The sequence below is a fragment of the Tupaia chinensis genome, unplaced genomic scaffold (assembly GCF_000334495.1).
Source record: "Tupaia chinensis unplaced genomic scaffold, TupChi_1.0 Scaffold146907_1, whole genome shotgun sequence".
Taxonomy (NCBI): Eukaryota; Metazoa; Chordata; class Mammalia; order Scandentia; family Tupaiidae; genus Tupaia; species Tupaia belangeri.
In genome coordinates this window covers 3506627-3532258 of record NW_006206760.1, presented here as the reverse complement: position 1 = coordinate 3532258, position 25632 = coordinate 3506627, and the positions used below count along the sequence as shown (strand labels likewise).

Here is a 25632-nt window from a genome sequence, read left to right as displayed (position 1 = left end):
TTTTTAGAGGTTTTTGCTATAGAGTGCGTGCACTCGACAGAGAGACAGAAAGCAAGAAATCACCCCCCGGGGAGGATGGCCATGCCACAATCCCTTTTCCTCCATTCTCCTCTCAGGATCTTAGGCACTCATGCACATGCACCCGGCATGAGTTTAAGCCACCCAGTCCAGGACTCGAACCACAGTCAACAACATGGGAGTCCAGTGACATAGCCATTATGCTAAGTGCTGGTCCCATAGAGTTCTGTCTTTTTATGTAGTTCCTCCTTCATGTCATGGAATAATTTTCTCACCTCTTGGAACTGATGGTTTGTCTTCTCTTGTATCTCTGTTTTGTTATGATCAATATTCTGAATTCCCTTTATGACATTTCTGTGGTTTTTGTATTTTATCTATTGTTGGTGAGGAGTTATATTGTTCTTTTTGGGAAGATATGTTTCTTTGTTTCTTTTTTCTATTTCTTGTGTCTCTGCATTGATGTTTTTGACAGCCAATGGAGTACTCACTTCTTAACTTTTGGAGTAGGTTCTGTAATGCTGGAGGCAGAATAGCCTAGGTCCTATGGCATTCAACTGGCTGCAGCCACTTAAATAAATTGCCATATGGCCTCCTTCATGGACAAGTTAGACAGAGGTTTGAGAGAAAAACCTGCCCTGATTCCAACTCTCCTACACAAGAAGCAGCAGAGAGAACATGAGATCCTCCTACCCTTGGGCACTGACCCTGACATAATAAACTCCATGAATCCCAGACTCTGACCTACCAATCGAGTCATCCCTTTTTTTCTCACAGGTGGGAGCTTATTTTTCTTAACCCATTATTTAACCAAGACTCTAATTATTCTTCTCCAGACAAGAGATTAGAGCAGTGTTTCAAGAGATCTCTCCCACTGAGGAGAAACTACCTTCTCAGCACTTGCCAAAGCTCTTTGACCTTGTTCTCAATGATGCTGAGATGGAGGGTTTCACCTTTTGTATTCTAAAATAGCAGAGTATACTAATGTGGCAATATATTAATGTACAAAAAGCACTCTATGACATCTAAATCCCCGCAAATGTTTATTACCGATAAGTCATGCGCATTATTTCTTCACCCTTTCACTTTGTTGAGAGCGTGACACTGTTGAAGTCATAGCTTATTGTTTACTAAATTAGATCATTTCATTACTAGATCATTTCTGTGCTCTCTGGAGCGCAGTAATTTATACCTTTGCCCAGTGGAACTCACTGTCCAGCATGAGAACCAGTATCGAATACCTGTTCAGTACCTGGGGAACTGAAGTTTTACATTTTCATTTATTTATATTTAATTTTACACAGCCCAGCTAGATGCTCTCAGATTCGACAATAGAAGTATCATCTCAGACATCCTTTTCCCTAATAATAGTGTGTGGTTAGACCTTGTGAGGTAAAGAAAGGAGTTCCCATACCAGTGCTGTTATTTTTATATGATAAAATTCATGAAATGGATGGGCCATGAGGATATTTTTTAAAGAAGCTATCGTCTATCTGTGAGCCTTCGAAAGCATAAATGCAGATAGACAAAGATCTGCACAGCTTTCTGCATGTGTTGGGGAGAGGGGAACAGTGAAGCCACAGCAGGTATACAAAGACCCAGAGGATCTGTTAGAGCTGCAAGGAAGGATCTCAACTCTGCACTTGACGCTCACTGAATGCCATGAAAGCAGCAAGGGAAAGGGGGAGGTTTTTGTTTCGGCTATGGGAAGTAAGGAGTGAAAATAAGAAATCTTCAAAGCCACAGATGGAAACATTTACTTTATGCAGATAGCAGTTGAGTAAAGGGAATGAAGCCTTTACTGCTCTCAGTAGTGCTTTTCAAAGTGTACTTGTAAGTTTCTACAGCCTCACACCATCTTCCCTATAGTCTTTGAAGTAGAGAGACAGAAAATCCTATTACTCTCACTTCTCAGTAAGGCTGTACCTTTCCTTATTTTTCAATACATGTTGTTCAGATATGTATTGATGAAAGCCAAACAGCTTATGGAAAAAAGACTTACAAAATATCTGCCTTCATAGGATAAAGTATAATAAGAACAGGTTGTTTTGTAAAAAGAACTATTTATTTCAATTTTATTTATTCACTCATTTATTTTAATTTGATCAGAGAGAGAAAGAAAGGTGAAATCAAGCCACCAGGTCCAGGACTCAAACCATCATCAGCCATATGGGAGTGTCCAGCACCTTAACCACCATGCCACCTGCTGGCACCAAGAGTAGGGTTTTTTGGATTCTTTCTTTTTTTCCCCTCTCTCTTCCTTTTTCTTAAGAAATGTAAATGTTTAAGACCAACAGATAGCATAATGATTACATCACTGGACTCTCACATGGCCAATCATGATTCAAGTCCCGGGCCTGGTGGCTTGAAACATGCTAAGTATATGTGCATGCATGCCCAAAATCCCGAGAAGAGAGTGGAAGAGAAGGGATTGTGGCATGGTCATCCCCTTGCGGGGCAGGGGAAGGGAGACTGATTTCTTGCTTTCTGTCTCTATGTCTCTCTCTGTGTCTCCAGAGAGCACACACGCCTTAGAGCAAAAATCCCTCTCAAAACAAAAGAAAGAAAGAAATGTAACTATTCAACTTCAGATTAGTTCCCTTCTCATATTGAAGTGTGCATTAGCGTCCTACACTGTGATTTAATTGTCTCAAATACTGTGGTGACATTATCGCCACTGCCTTCACACTTTTTTGTTTTGAAATCCTTTGACTATTTCAGTATAATGAAAGCCTGGGCTTTAGAGCCTCCAACAGTTAATATTTCATTATCTCTGGACCCGTGACATCAGCAAATCCACATAAACAAAACAACAGTATGTTCATTTTCAACCCATCATTGAATCATAATTAGAAAAATCTTTTTACATGCAACCTAAGAATCATTTTATATCCCAATGGGAAACATGCTGCAAAGAGAAAAGTTGAAAGTCACATGAGCTTGACATTGTAAGAACAAGCCACAGGTGATGTTCTCACAGGTGAATTAATGCTGCTTTGTCCCTTTGTTTTGAGATCATAGATCTGTACTGGGGAGTTGAAGAAGATGAATGGGACAGCCCAGAGCTCCAGAAGACCCGCATGAAGCTGCTGGAGGATTGCTTGAAAACTTCTGCAGGTCCATGTTTTGTTGTGGGTATAAAAAAACTAATGCTTTATATTAAACTGTAGATGAATGTGAGAATTCTTGCTGATTTGTAACTCTTAAAATGGGCTTTTAAAATGGGAGGAAAATACGGGGCCAACCCATGGCCTGCTGGTTAACGGAGCAGAATCCCATATGGCTGACCATGTGGTTCTAGTCCTGGACCCAATGACTTGAAAAACACACCAGGCATATTTACATGCATGCCCCAAATCCTGGCAGGATTGAGAAATGAAGGAAAAGGGATTGTGGCATGACCGTGCCCCATGGAGAGGAGAAGTGCTTTCTCCTTCTCTTTCCTTCTGGCAAGAACATAAACTCTCTGAAAACATAATAATAATAATTGGGAAAAAGACTTTTTAAAATATCTATTTAATAGTTTAAAACTGTCTCCTTCCCCTCAAAGTGAGAGAACAAAACCTTTTTCAGCTTTCCATAGAAAGCACTACAAATTAACGGTGAATAATTTGAAATTGTAATCGAAGGGATGACTTAGGTTCAACAATTTTTACACCTCGTGATCAGCAGCAAGGATGACTGTTTCATTCTTAGAAAAATTGTCCTAGTTTTTCTTACCTTGTAATATTGGGTTGTTAGAAAAGTCATGATGCATTTTTGCATAGAAAAAATATAGAAAAATACATCCTGACTTTGCTGACAACCCAATATAATGTATTCCATGATAGTGTTTTTATTTCTCAATATCCGAATTTCTGGAATGTTTTTTAACACACTGGCTGAAACACTGTTAAAGTAAATAAAAAATATGATGTCAATCATATCTGCCCATAGGAAATGGTGCCCTGTGAAAAAGTTCGTTTCTGTAATGATTTTCAGTGAGATGTGCATGATAAGCTACAAATCCACGGAGACTACTCAAGTGAAATATCATTATTGCTTTATTGTGATTTTCTTTTATTCTGATGAAGACATTTTATTTAAAAACATTCTTCATTACAGGAAACTGTAACAAATTGTAGGCTGCTGTTTTCAGCCTCTCTTGCTTGCTCTGAAAGAAAAGAATATGATTTTTTGGTAGTTTTTAAAGAACAGCCACTCCTTTGTGGAAGCACAGTGGTAGTACCGTATGGCAGGGGAGTTGCAAAAGCTCCGCCTTAATTTAACTAAAGAAAGAGGCTTATCTTGGCTCTCAATAAATCCTACTCATTGATAGGAAGAAACTTAACAAGGAATTCTCTGAAACTGATGGATGAGTATTACAATTACTAGTGAATACTATGAGAAAATATGTTATAATATCATTAAAAGTTAGGCTTGAGCTAGCCAGGTGGTGTGGAAGTGAAAGCAGCTAGATCCTCTAAGGTCTACTGCACGACTTGTTGAGTCCTAGACCCAACAGCTTGAAAAACATACTAGGCACATGTGTGTGCATGCCCAAAATCCCAAGGGAGAATGGAGCTGAAGGGATTATGTCATGGCCAATCCCCTCAAGGAGTGCTTTCTCACTTTCTCTCTCCATCTCTCTCTCTAGCAAGGGCATGTATACTATAGCCAAAAAAAAGGGGGGGGTCTCAAAATATTAACAAAATAATTTTTAGTATTATTTGCAGGTCCAGTTATATTAATCTCCACATAGGATTAAGAAGACCTATAGAGATTATATCAGTAATCTGACTAAGTGATGATAAAGTTGTTACCAAGGATAACAAAGTATAGAAAGGGTGCTATAATATATTATTTTTAGTATTTCTTATGTGGATAAATTATTCATTTATTTACCAACAATTCACTGAGTGCCATAGGCTACTCTTAGTGCTAGAATTCTAGTGGGTTGGCCATATAAAATTGCCATTTGGTGGGTCCACTTTTTATAGTTCAACTTTAGACTTGAAGGAGAAGATAAAATGCCTGGCCACTTTGGAGCTTGCACTCTTCCATAGAGGATTGCTTGAAAACTTCTTCAGGTACATGCTTCGTTGTGAGTATAAAATAACTAACACTGTATATTAAATTGAGGATGAATGTGGAAATTCTTACTAGTTTGTAGCTCTGAAAATGGGCTTTTAAAATAAGGAAAAAGACTTTCTTGGGCCAGCCGATGGCCTGGTGGTTTAGGCAATTGGATCCCACATGGCTGACTACATGGTTTAAGTCCTAGATCCCACAGCTTGAAAATCATGCTGGGCACATGTGCATGCATGCCAGATCTCAAAGGGAGGGAGACGCAGAGAAGTAGAGATGCAGCATGACCACACCCCATGGGTTTGCCTCTTCCCTCTCCCTCAATCTCTCTGGATAATGCACACACTTTCTGGGAAATTAAATAAATAAATAAATACAAATGAAAGACCTTTTTTGAATACCTATATAATATTTCAGAAATGTTTCCTTGCCTTCAATGTGAGAGAGCGAAAACCCCTTCAACTTTCCATAGAAAGCTAAAAGGAAAGGAAGATGGAGAGGGCAAACAAAAATCAAAGAAACAGTAAGTCAGATGGTGTTAAGTGCTATGGAGAAAATACAGAATGAGGAAAAGGAGAGGGAATACCAGCAAAGGAAAGAGTCATATTTTTTAAGAATTTTTTGCCTTAGGATGCATGTGTGGCACAGGAAGAGCTGTTCTTCCTTCCCTCCTTTGTAAGATGAGTTCATTCGCAGGATCCAAAGCAATTACAGGGCACTTGTATAGTATCTCTCAGATAGTAACCCACAGTGCTTGTTGTTTATCATGGTTACCATCATTATTCTTCTCTATCAAGACTGTCTAAAGATGACATCTCAAATCATAACAAGGGCATCACCAACAAAGTTGTCATCGGAGAAAAGAACACCATCCATCTTGGCGGGAATGCTGTAGAAGAGATTGAAATATTAGAGGACAAGTTAGGCAGAGTCCATCCTATGTAGAAGGCCAGCTTTGGGAAGCATAACCCATGAGGGTTAATGCCCTACAGGGTCTGCTGAGACTGTGGAGATCTGCTGTGATCTCCCTACCTCTGTCTTAATCCAGCCTCAGACATTCAGTAATGAAGGAGACTGTCTCCTGCTTTTTGTTTGTTTGTTTGTTTTGTTTTGTTTTGTTAATTAATTAATTTATTTTTATATACATTCGATGACATTGTTTAGCTTATGAAGTGAACATTTGGGTACCAGTCAATTCAGCTGGACAAAGAAAACCTCTCCTGCTTTTATGACCCTATCCAGTGCCTGAACTAACTGAGGTTCCTCATAGTTGTTCATTCCAACAATGGGGTAGGAAAAGAAAAATGAAAAGACTTTGCCAATTTGTGCAGGTCCTGAGAGTCAAAGTTAACTGGGAATACATCAACACCAACTCGCTGACCATAAACAAATCGTCTGTCCCTTCCACTCCTCTGTTAAATGTTTACATTCAAGACCACTATGATGAACCCTGAAGGCAGAGCTAGGATTACTCACCCTGGTGATCCTAAATCACCCCAGGCTTCTGTCATTGTTTATAGAAATAATACTCTGTGTCTCTGATGGCCTTTTCTGTTGTAACTATGGCAACAGTGAGCACGTATGTGTCACTTTGGAGCTCCAGTTTCCTTGCCCAGGGCTCCCTTGTGATATTTCTAGAAGTCATGATGACCCCTGTGGGATGCAAACCTTAGCATATTACTTCTCTTCATGCTAAAGTCTTTGGCAAGAAAATTCACCATTGCTAAATGAAAAAAAAAATGTTTTGCAATCTTTAAAGTCTATATGAATATTAGTCTTTATGTTTGATAAAAAAAAAAATTTCAGGACCAAACAAAGCTTCCATTTTAAATACCCGGGGAGATGAGACCCAAAGAGAATTTGAATTTAAATATTATATATACTTGGATCTTTTCAACATCCTTATCTTAAGAGTTGTCATTTGGGGGGCCAGCAGGTGGTGTAGTAATTAAGGCACTGAACACCCACAGGATCGACCAAGGTTCAAGTCCCAGACCAAGCAGCTTGAAACTCACACCAGGCGCATGTGCATGCATGCCCGAAATCCCAAGAGGAGAATGGAAGAGAAGGGATTGCAGCATGGCTGTCTCCACTGGGGCCTGACTTCTTGCTTTTTCTCCTCCCTCTCTCTCTCTCTCTCTCATTCTCTCTCTCTCTCTCTCTCTCTCTCTCTCTCTCTCAAGTGCTCATGCCCTATAGCAAAATTCTCTTACAAAAAAAAAAAGTTGTTATTTTGAATAAGACCCTAAGGTCCCTTTGACACACTAATCCTGGACAGCTTCTGTACACACATGCTTTGGACCACAGAGAGGACAGGGTGCTAGAGTAAGGGTGCCTGGACATATGTCTGGTTCCACTCTGAGAGGATTACCTTGGGAGACATTGCAAAGAATCCATCATCTCTCCAGAGGAGGAACGGTGTTTGTATCCATGTGTACAGGGAGACAAACACACACAGAAAAGCTCAAGATGTTCACTTCAGCACCTCGGATAGAGTCCTAGTCTCCCAAGGCAAGTCACTAATCATGGGTCTCATCCATACATAAGGGGAAATCATGACAAAGTAAAAGAAACTTTTGAGTCAACTCCAAAGGTTCATTGTAGGGACCCTGTGTGATGACCTATGTATGCATTCTTTGTAAACTGTAACTAGCTATGCAGCCGTTAGTTCTTATTAAAGTGTGATTCGAGTCCTTTTCACATGATAATAGTTTTTCTTCTTACCGGATATTTATGAAACATATATTAAAAAATTTTTCCCTTTAAAAATGTCAGTAATAGGGACCAGCAGTTGGCATAATGGCTATGTCGCTGGACTCTCACGTAGTCGACCACGATTCGAGTCTTGGACCCGGTGACTTAAACTCATCTGGACATTTGTGCATGTGTGCCCAAGATCTAGAAAAGAGAATGGAGGAGAAGGGATTGTGGTGTGGCCATCCGCCCTGGAGGTGATTTCTCGCTTTCTGTCTCTCTTTCTCTGTCTTTCTGGCAAACACACACGCCCTATAGCAAAAACCTTTCAAACAAACAAACAAAAATGTCAAAGATAGTTTAAATATTAAAAAAGAATTAAGATTTGATTGACACAACAAATAAGTTTTTAAATTCATTCTTATATTTATATTAATAAGCTTTGCAAAAGTGTATTACTTTGCTAGATATGAATTTACTGGAATTTACTAAGGAAAAACTTTTACTGCTCCCAAAGAGGGACTTTGACCAGCACTGCAGTTAACAGGGAGACAGCTTATGATTAAGTCCAAACTCACTATTTATCTCAAAGAATCAGCTCTTGGTTTCATTTATTTTCTGTATAGTTCTTTTATTCTCTATTTCATTTATTTCTGCAGATCTTTGTCATTTCTTTTCACCTGGATTTTTGGGGTTTTTTTGTTGTTGTTTTTCCAGTTCTCTGATTTATGTCTTTAGGTGGTACCTTTCTGCTTTTTGCTTATGGGCACGAATTGCTATAAACTTCCCTCTTTTTTTTTTTTTTTTTGAGAGAGAGGTTTTTGCTATAGGGCATGTGCGCTCACCAGACCGAGAGAGACAGAGAGACAGAAAGCTAGAAATCACCCCCCAGGGGGATGGCCACACCACAATCCCTTCTCCTCCATTCTCCTCTTGGGATCTTGGGCACGCACACACACACGCCAGGCATGAGTTTAAGCCACCGGGTCTGGGACTCGAACTGCGGTCGACTACGTGGGAATCCAGCGACATAGCCATTATGCTAACTGCTGTTCCCTAAACTTCCCTCTTTTGACTGCTTTTGCAGCATCTCATAAGTTATAAACATTCGTTTGTTCATTATCATTGGTTTCTATGAACCTTTTGATTTTAGTCTTGATTTCTTCTGTAGTTGTAAAGTCATTCAGAAGTAGGTTACTGAGTTTCCATGTGTTTGAGTATGCACAGTGCATGACTCGATCCAAAGGAAAATTTAAAATGATCTTTCTTCTCAGCTGTAATGAGCTCTCTGATAGGAGTCAAAAGAACTAATTGAACATTGCTAACATATAAAGGTATTTCTATAGTAAATTTTTATTAGTACAAAATCTATTTCCATAATTTCAGCCACTGTTTCCTAGTTTATTAATGTAAGGCAGCAAATTTTGTATGGTAAATATATATACATATATATAGATATATAGATATATGTAGAGAGAGAAAAAGTGAACAGAAGAACACCAAATCTCTTTATCATGTGAAAATGCCATAAATAGGGCCCAGCAGGTGGCGTGGTGGTTAAGGCACTAGACTTACACATGCTGACAACAGTTTGAGTTCTGAACTCAGTGGCTTGACACTAAAGCTGGGTGCACATGCATGTGCATGCATGCCCAAAGTTCCAAGAGAAGAATGGAGAAGGAATTGTGGTGTGGCCATCACCCCTCGGGGGTGAGATTTCTCACTTTCTGTCTCCCTGTTTCTCTGTCTCTCTGGCGAGTACACACACCCTACCACAAAAATCTCTCAAAAAGAAAGAGAAAGAGAAAGAGAGAGAGCCATAAATGCAAATTATGAACACAACAAAGTTCCTCTTGTTTTTTCCCCTTGTACTTCCCCAGTATCTATTCACAATACAAGATCCAGGTCAACTATACCCACCAATCTAAAGTCTCCATGTTTCTAGAAATGCATGTTTCATATTGTTGTTCCATAAAACAAAATGAGCAAAGCCATGTAGGGCCCCTATCATATGGTAGACAGTGCTAAATTCTCTGAGCTAAAGGTAAGTAGCATAATACTTCTGTCCTCTTAAGCACCCATCTAGAGAGAGAGAAGGGCGGTTACAAATGATGCTCTTTGTTAAGTGGGATAATGTGGTATTCGACAAAGGCTATGGAAGTCAAATGGAGAAAGTGATTTGTTCTGATTCTGTAGGTCAGAAAGACCTCTGCAGGATGTTTGTTTGCACTAAGGCTAGAAGGAGTCAAAGCTTTCCATCTCTAGATCTGGGACAGGGAGGTGAGGATACCTTGATTATCCACTGGTCAGCAGTCCTAAATATAGGCAGAACGTAGAATTAGCAACAGTGCATTGTGGAGCACGGGGCAAAAAGTTTAGTCTGAGGACAGACCTTGTAGATAGATTTCAGCTTAAACCTATTAGCAATGGGGAAGACGTTCAATTCGTATTTGAAATTCTGAAGACAGTAAGGTGAAGAGGCTGGAGGTGAGAGACCTAACTAAAAAGAAGCCCAGCTAATGTCATGAGCTAGGTAAAAGATACTCAGGGATGATGAGACGTGACTAGAGAGGTAGACAAGGAGCAGAGACATTTCAGAGAAAGGATGGGAAGGTGTTGACTATTTTGAGGGAGAAGGATGAGTCACAGGTGATTATGCTAATTCCTAAGTCATTATCTCTTTCTTCCACCTCATCAAGGTAGATGCTTAAACATACACACAAAAACACATGTTACATAATAACCTGTAATCCACAATTTGCAAAAATTATTTGCTGAAAGTAAGATACATATTAAAGATATAGTGTCACTCAATGTTCACAATCTCTGCATTGTCTTTAATTCTTTTCTGTTTTGGGGATATGGGAGAAGAGCAAAATTGGTAACCAAGGGAAAAATAAGGAGCGACTAGAGTCACACGATCAGTGTGGACCATCAAAAGTCTATGAGCACTTTTTGTATTGGTTTTTACTTTCTTTCCTTAAAGCATTAGGGAGGAAACAGTTCTGTAAATACATACCTGGAATCAAATGCAAAGACAATGCTGGAGGTGGTGGAGGCCAAAGAAGGCCATCCCCCTCCAGTTCAGAATGACGCACAGACATGGGACAGCCTTGTGTGACGTTACTTTCATGGTCCTTTCTGTCTTCTCAGCTTCTACACCAGCCTTAGAAGTACCAGGATGTCCCTCTCTTCTGTTCTTTCTCTTTCTTCATCAGCCTCTTCACTAGATGTGCAGACCTAATAGGACCATCACTGCTCTTCAACCTCCCCACCTTCGTTGAGGCATGGTGAAACTCTCTGAGCATCCATTCTGCAGTTCTGAACTGCATGGTTTGAGAAAGCTAAATGTCTCCATATTTGTATTTACTTAACGACACACACTATCTCTGATTATGGAAGAGGTAATAGTTTTAACTGTTATTTTCACTTAGGGGAAGGGAATCCCTGCTAGTTTTTTGCTTAGTGTAGCATCTACACCTTGCCTGTTGTTATACAAAAATGTGTTATTAAGAAATGCTCCCGGTTTTACAGTTCTCTTCTTCTCCTAATTCTCCTCCTCCTCCTTCTTCTTCTTTTCTTCTTCTTCTTTTTTTAGGGAGATTTTTGCTATAGGGAGAGAAAAAGAGAAACAGAAAGTGAGAAATTACCATGGGGGTGGGGAGTGTAAGATGGCCACACAGCAATCCCTTCTCTTCCATTTTCCTCTTGGCATTTTGGGCACACACACACTCTCAGATACCCGGCATGAGTTTTATAAATTACTGGGTCCAGGACTTGAACTGCAATTGACTACTTGGGAGTCCAACAACATAACCATTATGCCGTCTGCTGATCCCAACAATTCTATTCTTAAAATTGGTGTTTCTGGGGAACCAGCAGTTACTGTAATGGCTATGTCACTGGACTCCCACATAGTCGACCACAGTTCGTGTCCCGGACCCGGTGGCTTAAAACTCCCGCCAGGGGCGTGTGTATGCGTGCCCAAGATCCCGAGAGGAGAATGGAGGAGAAGGGATTGCGGTGTGACCATCCCCCCTGGGGGGTGATTTCTCGCTTTCTGTCTCTATGTGTCTCTCTGTCTGTCTGGCAAGTGCACGCACCCTATAGCAAAAACCTCTCCAAAAAAAAAAAATATTAGTGTTTCTGTACAAGAATCAAATGCTTATATGCCACAAACAATATGATACCTAATTTAAAATGTATTCATAAGTTTATTGATTAATCATGGTGCTTTCCCTTAACTATTAAATTATTTTCGTGCCCTCTAAATGGGAGAATGGAGTAGGCTTGTGGAGTTTTACCCAGCTTTGGATGAGGTAACTAACAGCATTTGTAAGAGGCTTTGAATTATGTCCCTGTAAAAATGAATATTAATTGGTCTCCACCTTGAATCAGTTATAAATACAGAGGTGACCCTGATTAACCAACAGCAGGGAAGCAATTGGATCTTAATTGCCTATAACAGTCTCAGTGAAGTACTGGACTCAACTTTTCCCAAAATGTAGCAGATGAGATAGTCTTAAAAAAAAAATCTATGTTAGTCATCATATCTATCTCTGGAAATTCATTTTTTCAAGTAAGGAAGAATAATGAGGCTAAAGTCTCATCATGATTATAGAAGGATCAGTCTAGCCATAGAATTCATCGTTGTCTCCCCTAAGAGCCATTATCCCTCTAATCCCAAGAAGAAAGTGAATTAAAGGACACAGACGTATGTTATAGTCCATATGGACTATGAGTGTTTATAACATACGTCCACATGACTCACAGTCATGTCATAGTCCACGTAGCCTCTCCTGGCTTCATACTGAACTGTGAAGATCCAAGGCAAAGAAAATTTGCAACGTTAAAACACAGTCTAACTCAAGGAGGAAATTCGACTCGTTCTAAGAGTGGAGTTAAATTAAGAGTCACAAACTGTGGACAGTGATGACAGTAGCAGACATTTCCTTGGCACTGTCTAACATCCAGGTTGTACCATGAAGAGCACCAGGTTGTGCATATTCAGCTTTCTAAACGGGATATCAAAGCACACATTCTGGGGCTGCACATCACCATCAATGAGGAAGACAACAGAAGTTTGGTAGTCTGTTGTCATTTGGTTTGGGTATTCCTAATTGGTGGGTGAGGATAGCTTAGTCACACTGCATTTTGCGAACTCTCAATATTCTCGTACCCCTCTGTGAAGACATTTAAAGAATTAGAACACTATTGAAGAATTAGCAACAGACCCAATTCATCCAGTGAAATGTCTAGAATGAGGAAATGCCTGATTTCTGCAAGTAGGAGAAGGCATCAGTGAGTCCTCCAGCAACAGATGGAGAAAAGCTGACCAACACCTAGAAGGACAAAGACAGGACAAAAGAGCAAGCCAGACATCCTGTGTATTCACTAACAGTTTGGATTTAAAAAGAAGAATTTTTGAAAACATTTTACAGATTAGGAAAAAATGAACTAAGAAGGTAACTGGAAATGATTTGCTACAGAAGATAGACTTCAGCAAGCTTGTTGGCATTTCAGTAACGTGTGGAAGTCTCCTTTGAGGTTGAAAAGCACATGGCAAGAACAGCATAACATGCAGACTGCTAGGTGGGAAAGCTGGGTGAATTGTAAGGAAGACAGAATAGAATTAGCATAGTAGCAATAAAAATATAAATTTTTGGCGAATCTAATAGAAATACATAGAAGTAAAATTAGGAACAAAAACAAGGTTGATATTTAACCTCAAATATAGAAATAACAGCAACAGGGGCCAGCAGGTCGCATGGTGGTTAAAGGCCCTGAACTCCCACATGGCTGACCACAGTTCAAATCCTGGACCTGGCGGCTTGATTTCTCACTCTATTTTGCTCTCTCTCCCTCTCTCTTTCTTTCTCTCTCTTTCTCTGTACTTCTCTGGTCAAATTGAAAATAATTAAATAAATAAATAAAGTTCAATAAAATAATTCTTTAAAGAAAATAAAAAGAAATAACAGCAACAACACTAATACATAGCACTGCCTAGGTGCCAACACAGCTAAGAGTTACATACATAGAACTTTCTTTTAACAGACTACAAGAAAACTTTAAAATTGAGAAAATGCCATGCAAAACATCGCTGGTAAAAAGTTTGTAAGTTGAATGATGCACTTTTTCGATTAAGTGTTAATTACTGAAGCAGATGCAGAAAAATCTGGATAAACTGGTAGCTGTATAAGAAATTCAATTTATCAAAATACAACTTCCAAAACTGAGCGCCTTTTTGCTTCCCAAAATAAGAAAAATGGTTTTTATGCCTATGCATTCTCCTAAGCTTTCAAGGATCATTTCCCATACTAAATAAATTGTTCCATCATATGGACAAAGGTGTCGAAGCCATCCTGTTTATTTTTTTTTCATTGTTTACTTATTCATTCATTCATTAATTTTAACTTGACCAGAGAGAGAGACACACACACAGAGAGAGAGAGGGAAATTGAGAAAGAAAGCCACCGGGTGTGGGCCTTGAACCGCAGTTGACCAAGTGGGAGTGTCCAGTTGTGCTAAACACACCAGGCATGCATGCCAGTACCAAGATCCTATGGGCTGAGAGAGGGGATTGCAATGTGACCAGACCCTGTGGTAGAAACCCACCCACCCTTGTATACATGCACATGTGTTCTACTATAAATAAAGAAAAACTAAGAGTTAAAAAAAACTTATTTATTTTTTTGTCAGAGAAAGATGCAGAACAAGATGAATACTTCCAACTTTTAAGCCATTGAACATCATTGTATCAGGTTGTCGGAAGAGTCATGATGTATTTTTTTTCTACGCAAAAATGCATCATGATTTTCCCAACAACCCAATATTAGATCTATTATTCTCCCACAGAGACTGACATGGAAAATTATCCAGTTGTTCCTAGAAATCTGGGTTAATTCTGATCTCACAAACCTTATCTCATTGCACCTCAATTTCCGTCTTTAAAGTGATAATATTGAAGACAATATTGTGTCAGTCTGCCAACATTAAATCAGTAAATATGCAAAGTGTTTAGTGCCCAAATAGCCCCAAAATGATAGCTATTTTTAAATAGTACTCCAAGCCCTCATGCCACTCATTTGGAGCTCTATTTGGGTTTAATTAGAGTTTTGTATGTACTTACCCTTTTCCCATAATAGATTATAAATTCTCCGGTGGATTTTTTTCTTTTTTTAATGAGGGAAGGAGGGGTGTGTTTTTGACAGGGTCTTAACCGTACTGCAACCCTCAGAAAGAATTTTATTTTTGTTCTCCATCCCGAGGACCCCGTAGGAAGCCTGTGAGGTGTTAGGAATACTTATCTCTGTATGGGCTGAATGTAAAATTACTGTGCTTCCAAAGGACATTTTCTGACTCCATCCAGCTAGTCTCTAAAACGTTTTATCGTTTTCCTATTGCAGAATTTTTAAATAGAAATATTCCAGTTTCGGTTCCAAAGGCAGCGTTTCGTTTTCTCCATTTGCTAACACCTTTCTTTAGGATCAACTCAATCATGGGCCCTGTGCCATACAAGCCAAACCTAAGGACAGATGCAGTGACTGGGGTTTGGTGAACAAAGACACAGTCGAGAGGTGGCTCTGCGGATGGAGACATACTCTCTTCCTTCCTCTTCCATTGAAATAGAAATGTTTTAAAAAATATTTTCCAGTGTTCGGTTTAGTAAAACACACACACACCAAAAGGAAAAAAAAAAGGAAAAAAAGAAAGAAAGAGAAAGAAAGAAAGAAAGAAAGAAAGAAAGAAAGAAAGAAAGAAAGAAAGAGAAAGAAAGAAGAAAGAGAGAGAGAAAGAAAGAAAGAAAGAAAGAGAGAAAGAAAGAGAAAGAAAGAAATCTACTGACAAGATTGTATAAAGACTTGTGAAAATCAGGTCAACTTTTTTTAGTTTTTTTCGCTGTCGGGCCAAAGTCATTACAAAAGTTCATGAGAAGAGCCACATGTTGGTGCGGGAGTAAAATATAGCAATTGTTGTGAGGCAGTCCCACCTGAAAGACCCCCCAGTTCGAATCTGGGGACCTCTCTGTGTACATCAAGCTCATGCTTGTTCGTGTTGGAGGTGGATTGTGGCTTCAGGATCTGTTGACGGTATTATCTCTGTCTCTGTCTCTCTCATTCATTGAAGAAAGAAAGAAATTTTAAAAAAAAAACGGTTCAGAAAAGAAAAAAAAAACAGAAACCTCTAGTTATTTTTAGAACATATTTGTAATAAATGTTTTCATGACAGGACCAGCAAATGGTGTAGTGGTTAGTCGACTGTGGTTCGAGTCCTGGACCCAGCGGCTTAAAACGTGATGGGCACATGTGTGTGTGTGCCCAGAATCCAAAGAGGAGAATGGAAGAGAAGGGATTGTGGCATGGCCATCCCCCCTAGGGAGTGATGTCTCACTTTCTGTGTCTCTGGTGAGCACACGCACCCTATAGCAAAAGTCTCTGTCTAAAAAACGTCTTCATCACAAAAAAAATAAGTATGTGACATGAATGACTTTTAATACATTTTATTTAATCATCGCATATTATAAACATATATCAAAATATCACATTATATTACATAATTGTACACAATTATCACTTGTCAATGAAAAATAAAATGTTAAATAAGGTAAAAAATGTATATGGTAGGGCCAGCAGGTGGTGTGGCTAGTTCCCCTATGGCCAACTGTGCAGTTCAAGGTTCAGACCTTACAGCTTCAAAATCACTCTGGGCGCATGTGCGTGTGGCCCAAAATCCCAAGAGGAGAATAGAGAAGAGATTGCAGTGTGGCCATTCCCCCCTGGGTGGGAGTAGGCGGGTGATTTCTCATTCTCTTTCTCTCTCTCTCTCCAGTGAGCATACTTATTCTTCAGCAAACTAAAAAATAAATAAATAACAAAAAAAAATTTTAGGTTAGAATATCTTTTTATAATAAAAATATATTTCTAAGCCCAATTATGGCTATGATTACTAAAAAACAAAAGAAAAAAAGAAAAATACTGTGTGTCTCTCTGCTCTCCCTTCACCCCCAACCTACATTTCTAACTTAGGGTTTGTGTTCACTTCATGTTGTATCAATAACCACTTCACAAAATACCCACAGTGACTTCGGTTTACAAAACGTTAAATGTTCGTTATTATGTTTTTACATCCCAATGTCTGAATTGAAATAAAAGACGATATACAATAATCATGGACAGGCTTAAATTTTTTTAAGTTGAGGCCAGCAAGTGGCGTGTTGGGTAAGGCTCTGGACTCGCACATGACCTACTGCAGTCCAAGTCCCAGAACCAGCAGCTTTCTGTCTCTCTCTCTCTTTCTGTCTGCCTCTGGTGAGCACAGGTGCCCTATAGCAAATTAACATAATAAAATTAATTGATCATTTAAAAAATTTTTAAGTTTCTTTCTTCCATGAGTGAAAGAGACAGAGACAAAGAGAAAGAGAAAGAGCGCCCCCAACAGGATCCTGACGCTCCAACCACCCCCCAGCCTTCAGCCAGCCGTGGACCGTGGGCAAGTGGGTGCCCAGCACACTTAGGGAGATCTTTGTGCTTGAACCAGGAACCCTCCCATGTGAGATCACCCAACAGAGCATCGCGTTTCACCACTGTGTCACTGTCTTGCCCCATAAGTTCAATTTTACTCTCTAAGCCCACTCAAAGAAAAAAGGGAAACCTGGGCCAAAAGAAATCATATATTACTGAGACTTGTGGTTAAAGAAGCGAGCGACATGACAGGCGTCATTTCACTCATGTGGGGGGACAGTCCACATTTCCAATGTGAGGAAGAACTCTGTTCTCCCGAGCAGCAGTGGCTGATGCTGAGCCAGATTCTGGGCTGGTTTTTGCCAGGCTCTCGACATGCTGTGGCCTGCTAGGCAGTTACCTTTCTATTGGTTCTTGTGTTTTGCCTTATTTCCATTAATATGCTTCTTTTCTTTTCTTTTCTTTTCTTTTTTTTCAATCTGGGTGACCTTTGAGTCAGAGGGCTCTATAATTTTGACTCCTGTACAAGGGTTTCTTTCAATATAACCCCCATGCATTCTCCCTAGATGTAATTTTGTCAATCGTAAAAATAAACTATGCTTTCTCTGTAATGCAGGACTCAACAACTGATTTCTTTAAAAACGGAGAAGTGTAGAGAATTGGGCATTTTGCTGAAATGCACAGGGACTTAGATGTTGCTTCAAAGCTGCTAGGGGCACATCTGTTTTATGGTTTTATCATCAGAAACAATGAAGTAACAGAATATTTTGATTTCATTTGTATTAAGAGTGCAATTTCAGTTCATATTTTATCACTTTAAGGCTAATTGAAAATTGGCAAGTCCTTGATAATCTACACTCCTGGTGCCATTCTCCACAACGCCCCCACCACACCCAAAGACCTCTTTTATTCTGGTTATCCGGGTAATTCTGTAGAAAAGTACACGGCAGGTTTCATGAACTTCCCCAGTGTTTTTTCATATTTAGGGTTCAAAAGAGGGTCACACTTTCTGGTCAGTTTTGCAGGTTTTCATAGGAAGGATTGTGATGGGCCATTAATGTGGTCAATGAAACCTAAAATTTAGAATAGAAACAACAACCCCCAGAGCAGAGTTTACCACGTTTGAACCACTTAGTCCTTCAACAGCGTAATGAGGATAAGACTATTGTCAGCGCTTCGCAGAACAAACCAAGGTGCAGAGATTAAGTAACTCGCCTAGAGTCTCACTGTAAGGAGGGGAGCTGGAATTCAAACCCTAACAGTCCAGCGCTGGGGTACACTCGCTCTTGTGCCATGCCTCCTGTTTCACAGAGCAGTTGCTACATATGTTGTTGTCTAATCTTCATGTCCCCAGGAGATAGGAAGGTTTTCTAGTTCTTTCTATTCACATGGGTAAACTGAGACAAAATTGTAAACAGAGTTGATGAAGGCCATATACTAGAAGATGAAGTAGTGTCCCCACTCCATCCCCCACACTCCATACCTCTCCTCCCCGGTCTTAGACCAGCTGTGTGCAAGCCTCATAGTCTTCCTTTACACTTGTGGCTCTCGGGGTGGTTTGGGATTTGTTTTACCAGGCAACACTTTCATTAAACAATAACTTAGGGGGCCAGCAGGTGACTTAGTGCTTACAGCACTGGACTCCGGTCGACCACAATTGTGTCCTGGACACAAACTGGTTTGAAAACCACACCTGGTACAGGTGTGTGTGTGTGTGTGTATGCATGCCCAGGGGGAAATGGAGGAAAAGGATTGCATTGCAGCATGGCCGTCCTCCCCAGGGGTGGTGGAGGGGGTAATTTCTCACTTTCCCTCTCACTATCTCTGTCTCTCACTGGCAAGCACTACACCCTATGGCAAAAATCTAAAAGAATAAAATAAATGAAATAAAATAAAATACTTAATCAAACTGGGACCAGCAGTTGGCATAATGGCTATGTCGCTGGACTCTTATGTAGTCGACCATGGTTCAAGTCCCGGATCCAGTGGCTTAAATTCACACCAGGTACACGTGTGTGCATGCCCAAGATCCCAAGAGGAGAACAGAGGAGAAGGGATTGTGGCATGGCCATCCCCAAGGGGGATTTTTTTGCTTTCTGTCTCTCTGTCTCTCTCTGTCTTTCTGGTGAGCGCATGTGCCCTATAGCAAAAACCTCTCCAAAAATAATAATAATAATACTTACTCAAACTGAGTATTATAAAAAGATACAAATGAAGGCAGCACGGGCCTGGTGCAGCAGGGTGGATGGGCTCTTGGATTTCCCTCCTTACTGCATCTGTTTCCACTCTACTCCTAGTGGCCCTGCAACAGCTCACGGTGCACAACTGGAAAGCCTCACTCACTCCATGTATCTTTTGTCAAGGCTAAGAATAGTTTCTCCAGAAAGAACTGAATGATACAGAAGGAAATCACCCCTGAAGAAGCCAGAAATTACTGGAATAACATACAGGAAAAAGCAAGCTTTTTTTTCCTATAAATCAGGATTTGAACATGGCTCAGCCACCTGTGAGCTGCATGAACTTCAGTCCTGCTGTTCACCTGTAAAATGAGACTAAGAGGTGATGCATTGTATGGAGTGGCTCGAAAAGGCCATCCTGTCACTTAATCCTTACAGCAAGCCTGTGACCTGCAGGTGTTGCTACCCCGATTTATAGCTGAAACTTGGCGGCTCTGAGCAACTTAGCCTAGTAACTTCCCCAAGGTTCCTAGACCACAGAACTGCAAAGCTGGCTTTCAGAACTACGGTGCTTTACCATGAAGTCTGTGCTCTTAACCTACATAGAATTGGGGGCATTATCTGAGATAAAACTCCTACTGTGTGGCATAGAGACAGATGTTTTTTAGGGGACATGGATTCTATTTTGAAGAGTATAGACTCTGAAATCAGATTGTCAGGATAAATATTTGCTCTTCTCTTCATGACTTGGGCAAGTGTTCTTAATCTCTCTATGACTCACTTGCCTCACTTATAAAATTAGAATAATATTAGGACTTTCTATACCATTTTTGTGACAATCAGAGGCCCTGCTTAGCACAGGGCCCACCCCATAGTACACATTAAATAACTACTAGCTTTGCTTGTTATAGGAATGAGGGGAAGGTATTTAAAGTTCATGGAAAATGGAATTAAAGTACAGGTTTATGTTGATATGAAAAATGCTGAAGCCCAGCGTAGGTGATGCAATCCACAGAGGCTGGGCTACAGGGCCGGAGCCCGGATAGCCAATAGCAGGCTCAGATTCCCATGTTGGCCTGAAGACATGCCAGGTTCTTGGGTGGATACCCAAGATCGTGAGGAGCTAGAGGACTGGGGAAAGGGGAGTGAACGCTTGAGGATGTTCACTCGCACTTGCATGTACTTGTTCTCATATGCACACATACACTCAGTCATTACAAAAAATTGAATTCCATACATAGATTTTTCAGAATACATATACTGTCGTGAGCCTTCTGAAGACCCCTAGTACATGAAGGACCCACAGAAAAAGGACCAAAACATGGATTCTACAAGTAGCCTAAATGATCTCATTTTGTTTCACCAAAACTTTTATGAATTAATTATGAAAAACTAATTAAGATAAATGTTCCCCCCAATCTTGATGGATCCCAAGAGTTAGGACTTAGCAGATCAGAAAATGTCTAATGGCTGAGTGATATTCCATCATACTTACAAACCACATTTTCTTTACCCACGTGTTTAGTTATGGACACTTAGGTTCATTTCATATCTTTATGCTTGTGAATAGTGCTGCAGTAAATATTGGCTATGGAGATCTTTCGACACAAGGATTTCCTTAGTAGGTCTTGATATGCCAGAGACTTCTACTTTTCAGCAGGTTACACCTATCTCTAAATTAGAGCATCCCACCTAGGTGACATCCTCCCATCAGACCAGCATGCAACCTATCCCTGGATTTATGCATTATTTTTCTGCTTGTTCACATCTAAGACGTCTCATCTTGTTCCTACCTTCTCTTAGGATTCTGATCTCATAAATTCTTGAACAAATCCCTCAGGGCACAAGCAACACCTGCCCCTTACAGTGCTCTAGCTTCCAGGAATTCATTTCAGTATTTCATGCTGCTTTCCCCAGTCTTTGCATATCACATCTGTATAACTTCTTTGTATACGGACCCCCCAGCTATGGTTTGGATAATGATTTGTCTCTCAAAGGTTCATGTTCTTTTTTTTTTTTTATCTTTAAATTTATTTTTTTACATTAATTCGCTATATACATCATTACAGCATACAAAATGAATTTTCCATCCAGAATGCACTGTATATTGACTCAACCAAGCACATCAACATACATGTCATCAACAAATAATTTTCCATTTCTTATGTCCTGTATATTTTGCCTTTTGTTTTTTGCCATCCTTGATTCCCTATCCCTCACCCTCTGCTGTGTCCCACCCTCCTCCCACATTGTCTCTAGTATCCATGGTTGCTTTCTATGCCTTCCCCCCATTTAATTGATTTGCTAATGAACTTAATTAGTCTAAATATTTCCAATAGCAAGCGCAGCTGATATATACCTATACATGAACCCAAGTCTTACTTTAGGCATAAACCCCAGTGAGTAGAATGAACATACTATAAAGTAGTATCTAGCTGGGGCTACATAGCTTACTGCAGTCATCAAATATGCGTTTTTTTAATTTCGATAAGAACAGCTTTAGTGTTTTCTTTTTCCTCCTGAAACTTTTTTTTTTATTAATTTACATTCAATCCCTGAGCATCGTCACAACATACTAAATGTGGTTTCCCATCTAGAATAAACTGCATAGTGGCTTAATCATGTTTGTTGTTATCAATAATATTCCATTTCTAGTTTCATATATATATATTTTTTTTTAACCCCATGTCTGACCCTCTGCCCTTTCCCACCCTCTTATTACACTATCTCTGCTGTCTACAGTTGTCCTCAATCCCAAAGGTTCATGTTCTGAAAGTGTGGTCCCCAGTGTAATGACTTCAGGAACTGGTGAGACCTTAAGGCAGAGCCTAATAGGAGGACACTGTCCAATCCGTTGGGGGTGTGGGAGGAACAAACAGAAGAAAAGGAGAAGCCTGCGGCCTCTTCTCCACCCCTCCCCCATCTCTCTCTTTGCTGTGGCTGTTAGCCTGCCTTCTGCCCTTGGCCACATTGTGACTCACAGCCAAAGGTGGGCTAGATGTCCAGGTTCATGCTTTTGGGTTTTCCAGTGACCAGAATGAGAAGCCAGATAACCCTCTATTCTCTATAAATTACTCAGTCTCAGGCCTTTCTGTTCAACAGCACAATAATGGACTAATATACCGAATCATCAGAATGTGGGTCCCAACGTGTGGGCCCTGCAAATTCTAACGTGTTTGCTAAGGTTTATTGGGTTTTAGTACGCTTCAGAGGAGGGATTCCAGGTTGTTTTTCTGAGTTTTTGGTTTCCTCTGCTGGATTCCACTGAACCAAATTGCCCTTTCTGATTCAATAATGACAATTCACATGTTTCTTCACTTTCTGATCCCATTTGAAGAGCAGACTGATGGACGTAAGCCCATCTCTTGTTTCATCGATGTCTCCCTGACCTCCAAAGATTTTGTGTCTCTCTAGCCTGTCTTCTAAGATGTTAGCTTTCCCTCAAGGAGTTTTTTCTTCCCTTAGCTTTGCATCTGCCTGCCTTCTTTATTCTGTTTTCAGTCTTCCACGGCTCCAGATGCAATTGCCCATAGGAAGCCATGTTTTTCAAAACCCTTGAGTTCTGCCTTTGTTCCCTGGTCCTTGTGTTAGGCCTTTGGGTTTGTGATCATTCTATTGAGTTGTCTCTATCTCAGCCAAGAAGATGGCACATATTCTCTTTATTTGTTTTGAATCTACTACCTTTCACAGATGACTCTTTTTTTTTCTTTTTTTTTTGGGGGGGGGGAGATTTTTCGCTATAGGGCGCATGCGCTCTCTCGCCAGATAGACAGAGAGAGACATAGAGACAGAAAGCGAGAATCCACCCCCCAGGGGGGGATGGTCACGCCACAATCCCTTCTCCTCCATTCTCCTCTCAGGATCTTGGGCACGCACGCACACGCACCCAGCATGAGTTTTAAGCCACCGGGTTCGGGACTCAAACCATGGTCGACTACGTGGGAGTCCAGCGACATAGCCATTACGCTAACTGCTGGTTCCTTTCAGATGACTCTTGAAAACCCTTGCAAGTCACATAATTACAAGAGGTTAGCTATATTCATTCTCTCTTTTGGCCCTGAAGATAGTTCATGGAATCTGGAACAGTCAAAATAATGTTGCCTCCCTGGACTTATCGCTAGTAATTTTAAGTTAGAACCTACTGGTCTTCTCCAGGGCACTTAGAGCTCAGTTCTGTCTGTTCTTGCGAGTTCTGGCCAGGCAGAGCTGAGAACAAGGAGCAAAAAACCATCTAGCTCCGTCATATCTAAGTCTTTGTCCAAAAGAACATTTCTTGCATCTTAGCCTCCATTCTTACTGCTGGCAAGTTCCAAGGCGGGAAGCTACAGTACTACCTACGTATAAATATCTTCTTACCTAACAGCAAACAGCCATTCACTTCTGGATAGAGCCATCACAACTGAGGTTTAGAATCCCTCAGGGCCCACATTTGCCAAAGCCTAGAGCCTTTCGGTTGACCACAACAGTTAAAAGCCAATGGCCAAACCCAGCTGCATGGCTTGATGTAGACACCTGCTAACCTCCCGGATTAAAAGACCTCTCCCTGCTGACCCTGACCATTGGCCCCTTAAAAAACCTCTCTGGTCTTGGTCTACTTGTCAAAGTTCCCAGATGAATGCACCAGATGTGTGAATTTAAGAGATCTATAAATAATACCTCTCTTGCCCTGTGTAAATTCAGACCCAATTGAGAGATAAACACAAGAGTCAAATAGGTGGTTATTTAAATAATTCACCTCTCCTATGAACCTAGCTGTTAGCAGGTTCTTCAAGCAAGTTGTTTCCTAAAATTTCACTGCCCTGACTTATCTGCCCACAGCCAGACAGCCTCAGGCATCCCACAAAGAATCCTGTCCCCATGAAGCTTCCTGTTCAGTGCAGAATTCCTGCCAACAAGTGTTTGTCAGAAAGAGATGCCTTTTCTCCCAAAGGCTCCAGAGAGCTATTCTCCCAATCTGGAGAGGCGTGATGGGAAAAAGTTTGTGTGAATGAGGGTCTCTCCACACAGAAATGCCAGGAATACAAAGAAAGTTTCATTTGAACACCAAGTCAAGGGACACACCCTCTAGGAAAGTGTGTGCTGTCCTGAGAACGAGAGTGAAGTCATGGGACCAGCAGTTAGCATAATGGCTATGTCGCTGGACTCCCACATAGTCGACCACAGTTCGAGTCCTGGACCCAGTAGCTGAAAACTCACACCGGGCACGTGTGCATGTGTGCCCAAGATCCCGAGAGCAGAATGGAGGAGAAGGGATTGCGGCGTGACCATCCCCTCTGGGGGGTGATTTCTCACTTTCTGTCTCTCTGTCTCTGTCTCTGTCTGGCAAGCGCACGCGCCCTATAGCAAAAACCTCTCAAAAAAACAAAAGTGAAGTCATGATATTATGAGTGATATACCCCTATCAATATGATAGACATTAACGGCAGGAAAGGGAGTCTCTGGTGTCAGTAACTAGAACAACAGCGTTTACCAAGTACTCACCACATGCCAGGTATTCTAATAAGTGCAGGTATTATCTCACTTGTACTAGACCACAGTTTGAGCTCTTAACTACATTTTCAGTCATTATTATTTAAAGCTGAGTGCTATAAAGAAACACCTCATTTGGAAAGTAAGTGAAGTTTTAAAAATCTCCAGCATGTTGCTCGACCAAGGTGGTTGCCACGGAGATGTTATTACAGGAGAGCTCATGCGGCTTTATTTCTTCTCTTAACAATGGGTGTTTAGGGATTTGGGGAGATTTATCTACACACTTCTTGTTCATCATACTGATTTCCGTTGCTTCTGCAACTAAATTGTGCCAAGGTTGTCTAGAAGAATTAAAAAAAAAAGAATCCTAAGAGTGTATTGAAATAAACTACAGGAAGTTCAATTAAAAAAAAAAAAGAATTTCCAAAATATATATATTTACCTGAAACTATAAAGAATTTATAGCTACTTCCCTAGCTAGAAAATTGAACACAGATGGGACCAGCAGTTGGCGTAATGGCTGTGTCACTGGACTCCCATGTAGTCAATCGCACTTCAAGTCCCGCCGGACCCAGTGGCTTAAACTCATGCTGGGTATGTGAGCATGCATGCCCAAGATTCTGAGAGGAGAATGAAGGAGAAGAGATTGTGGCATGGCCATCCCCTTGGGGGGTGATTTCTTGCTTTCTGTCTTTCTCTCTCTCTCTCTCTCTCTCTCTCTCTCTCTCTGTCTTTCTGGCAAGTGCATG

At 40.5% G+C, this 25632-nt stretch overlaps 1 protein-coding gene across 1 annotated transcript in view; it reads left to right on the top strand.

The window, feature by feature from the left end:
• The window catches only part of NWD2 (NACHT and WD repeat domain containing 2), a 160540-nt gene that overhangs the window by 90793 nt on the left and 44115 nt on the right, over window positions 1–25632 (top strand). The window contains exon 3 of the mRNA XM_006169260.3: window positions 3030–3146. Coding sequence (XP_006169322.1) covers window positions 3030–3146 — 117 coding nt within the window. The remainder of the gene's footprint in view (window positions 1–3029; window positions 3147–25632) is intronic.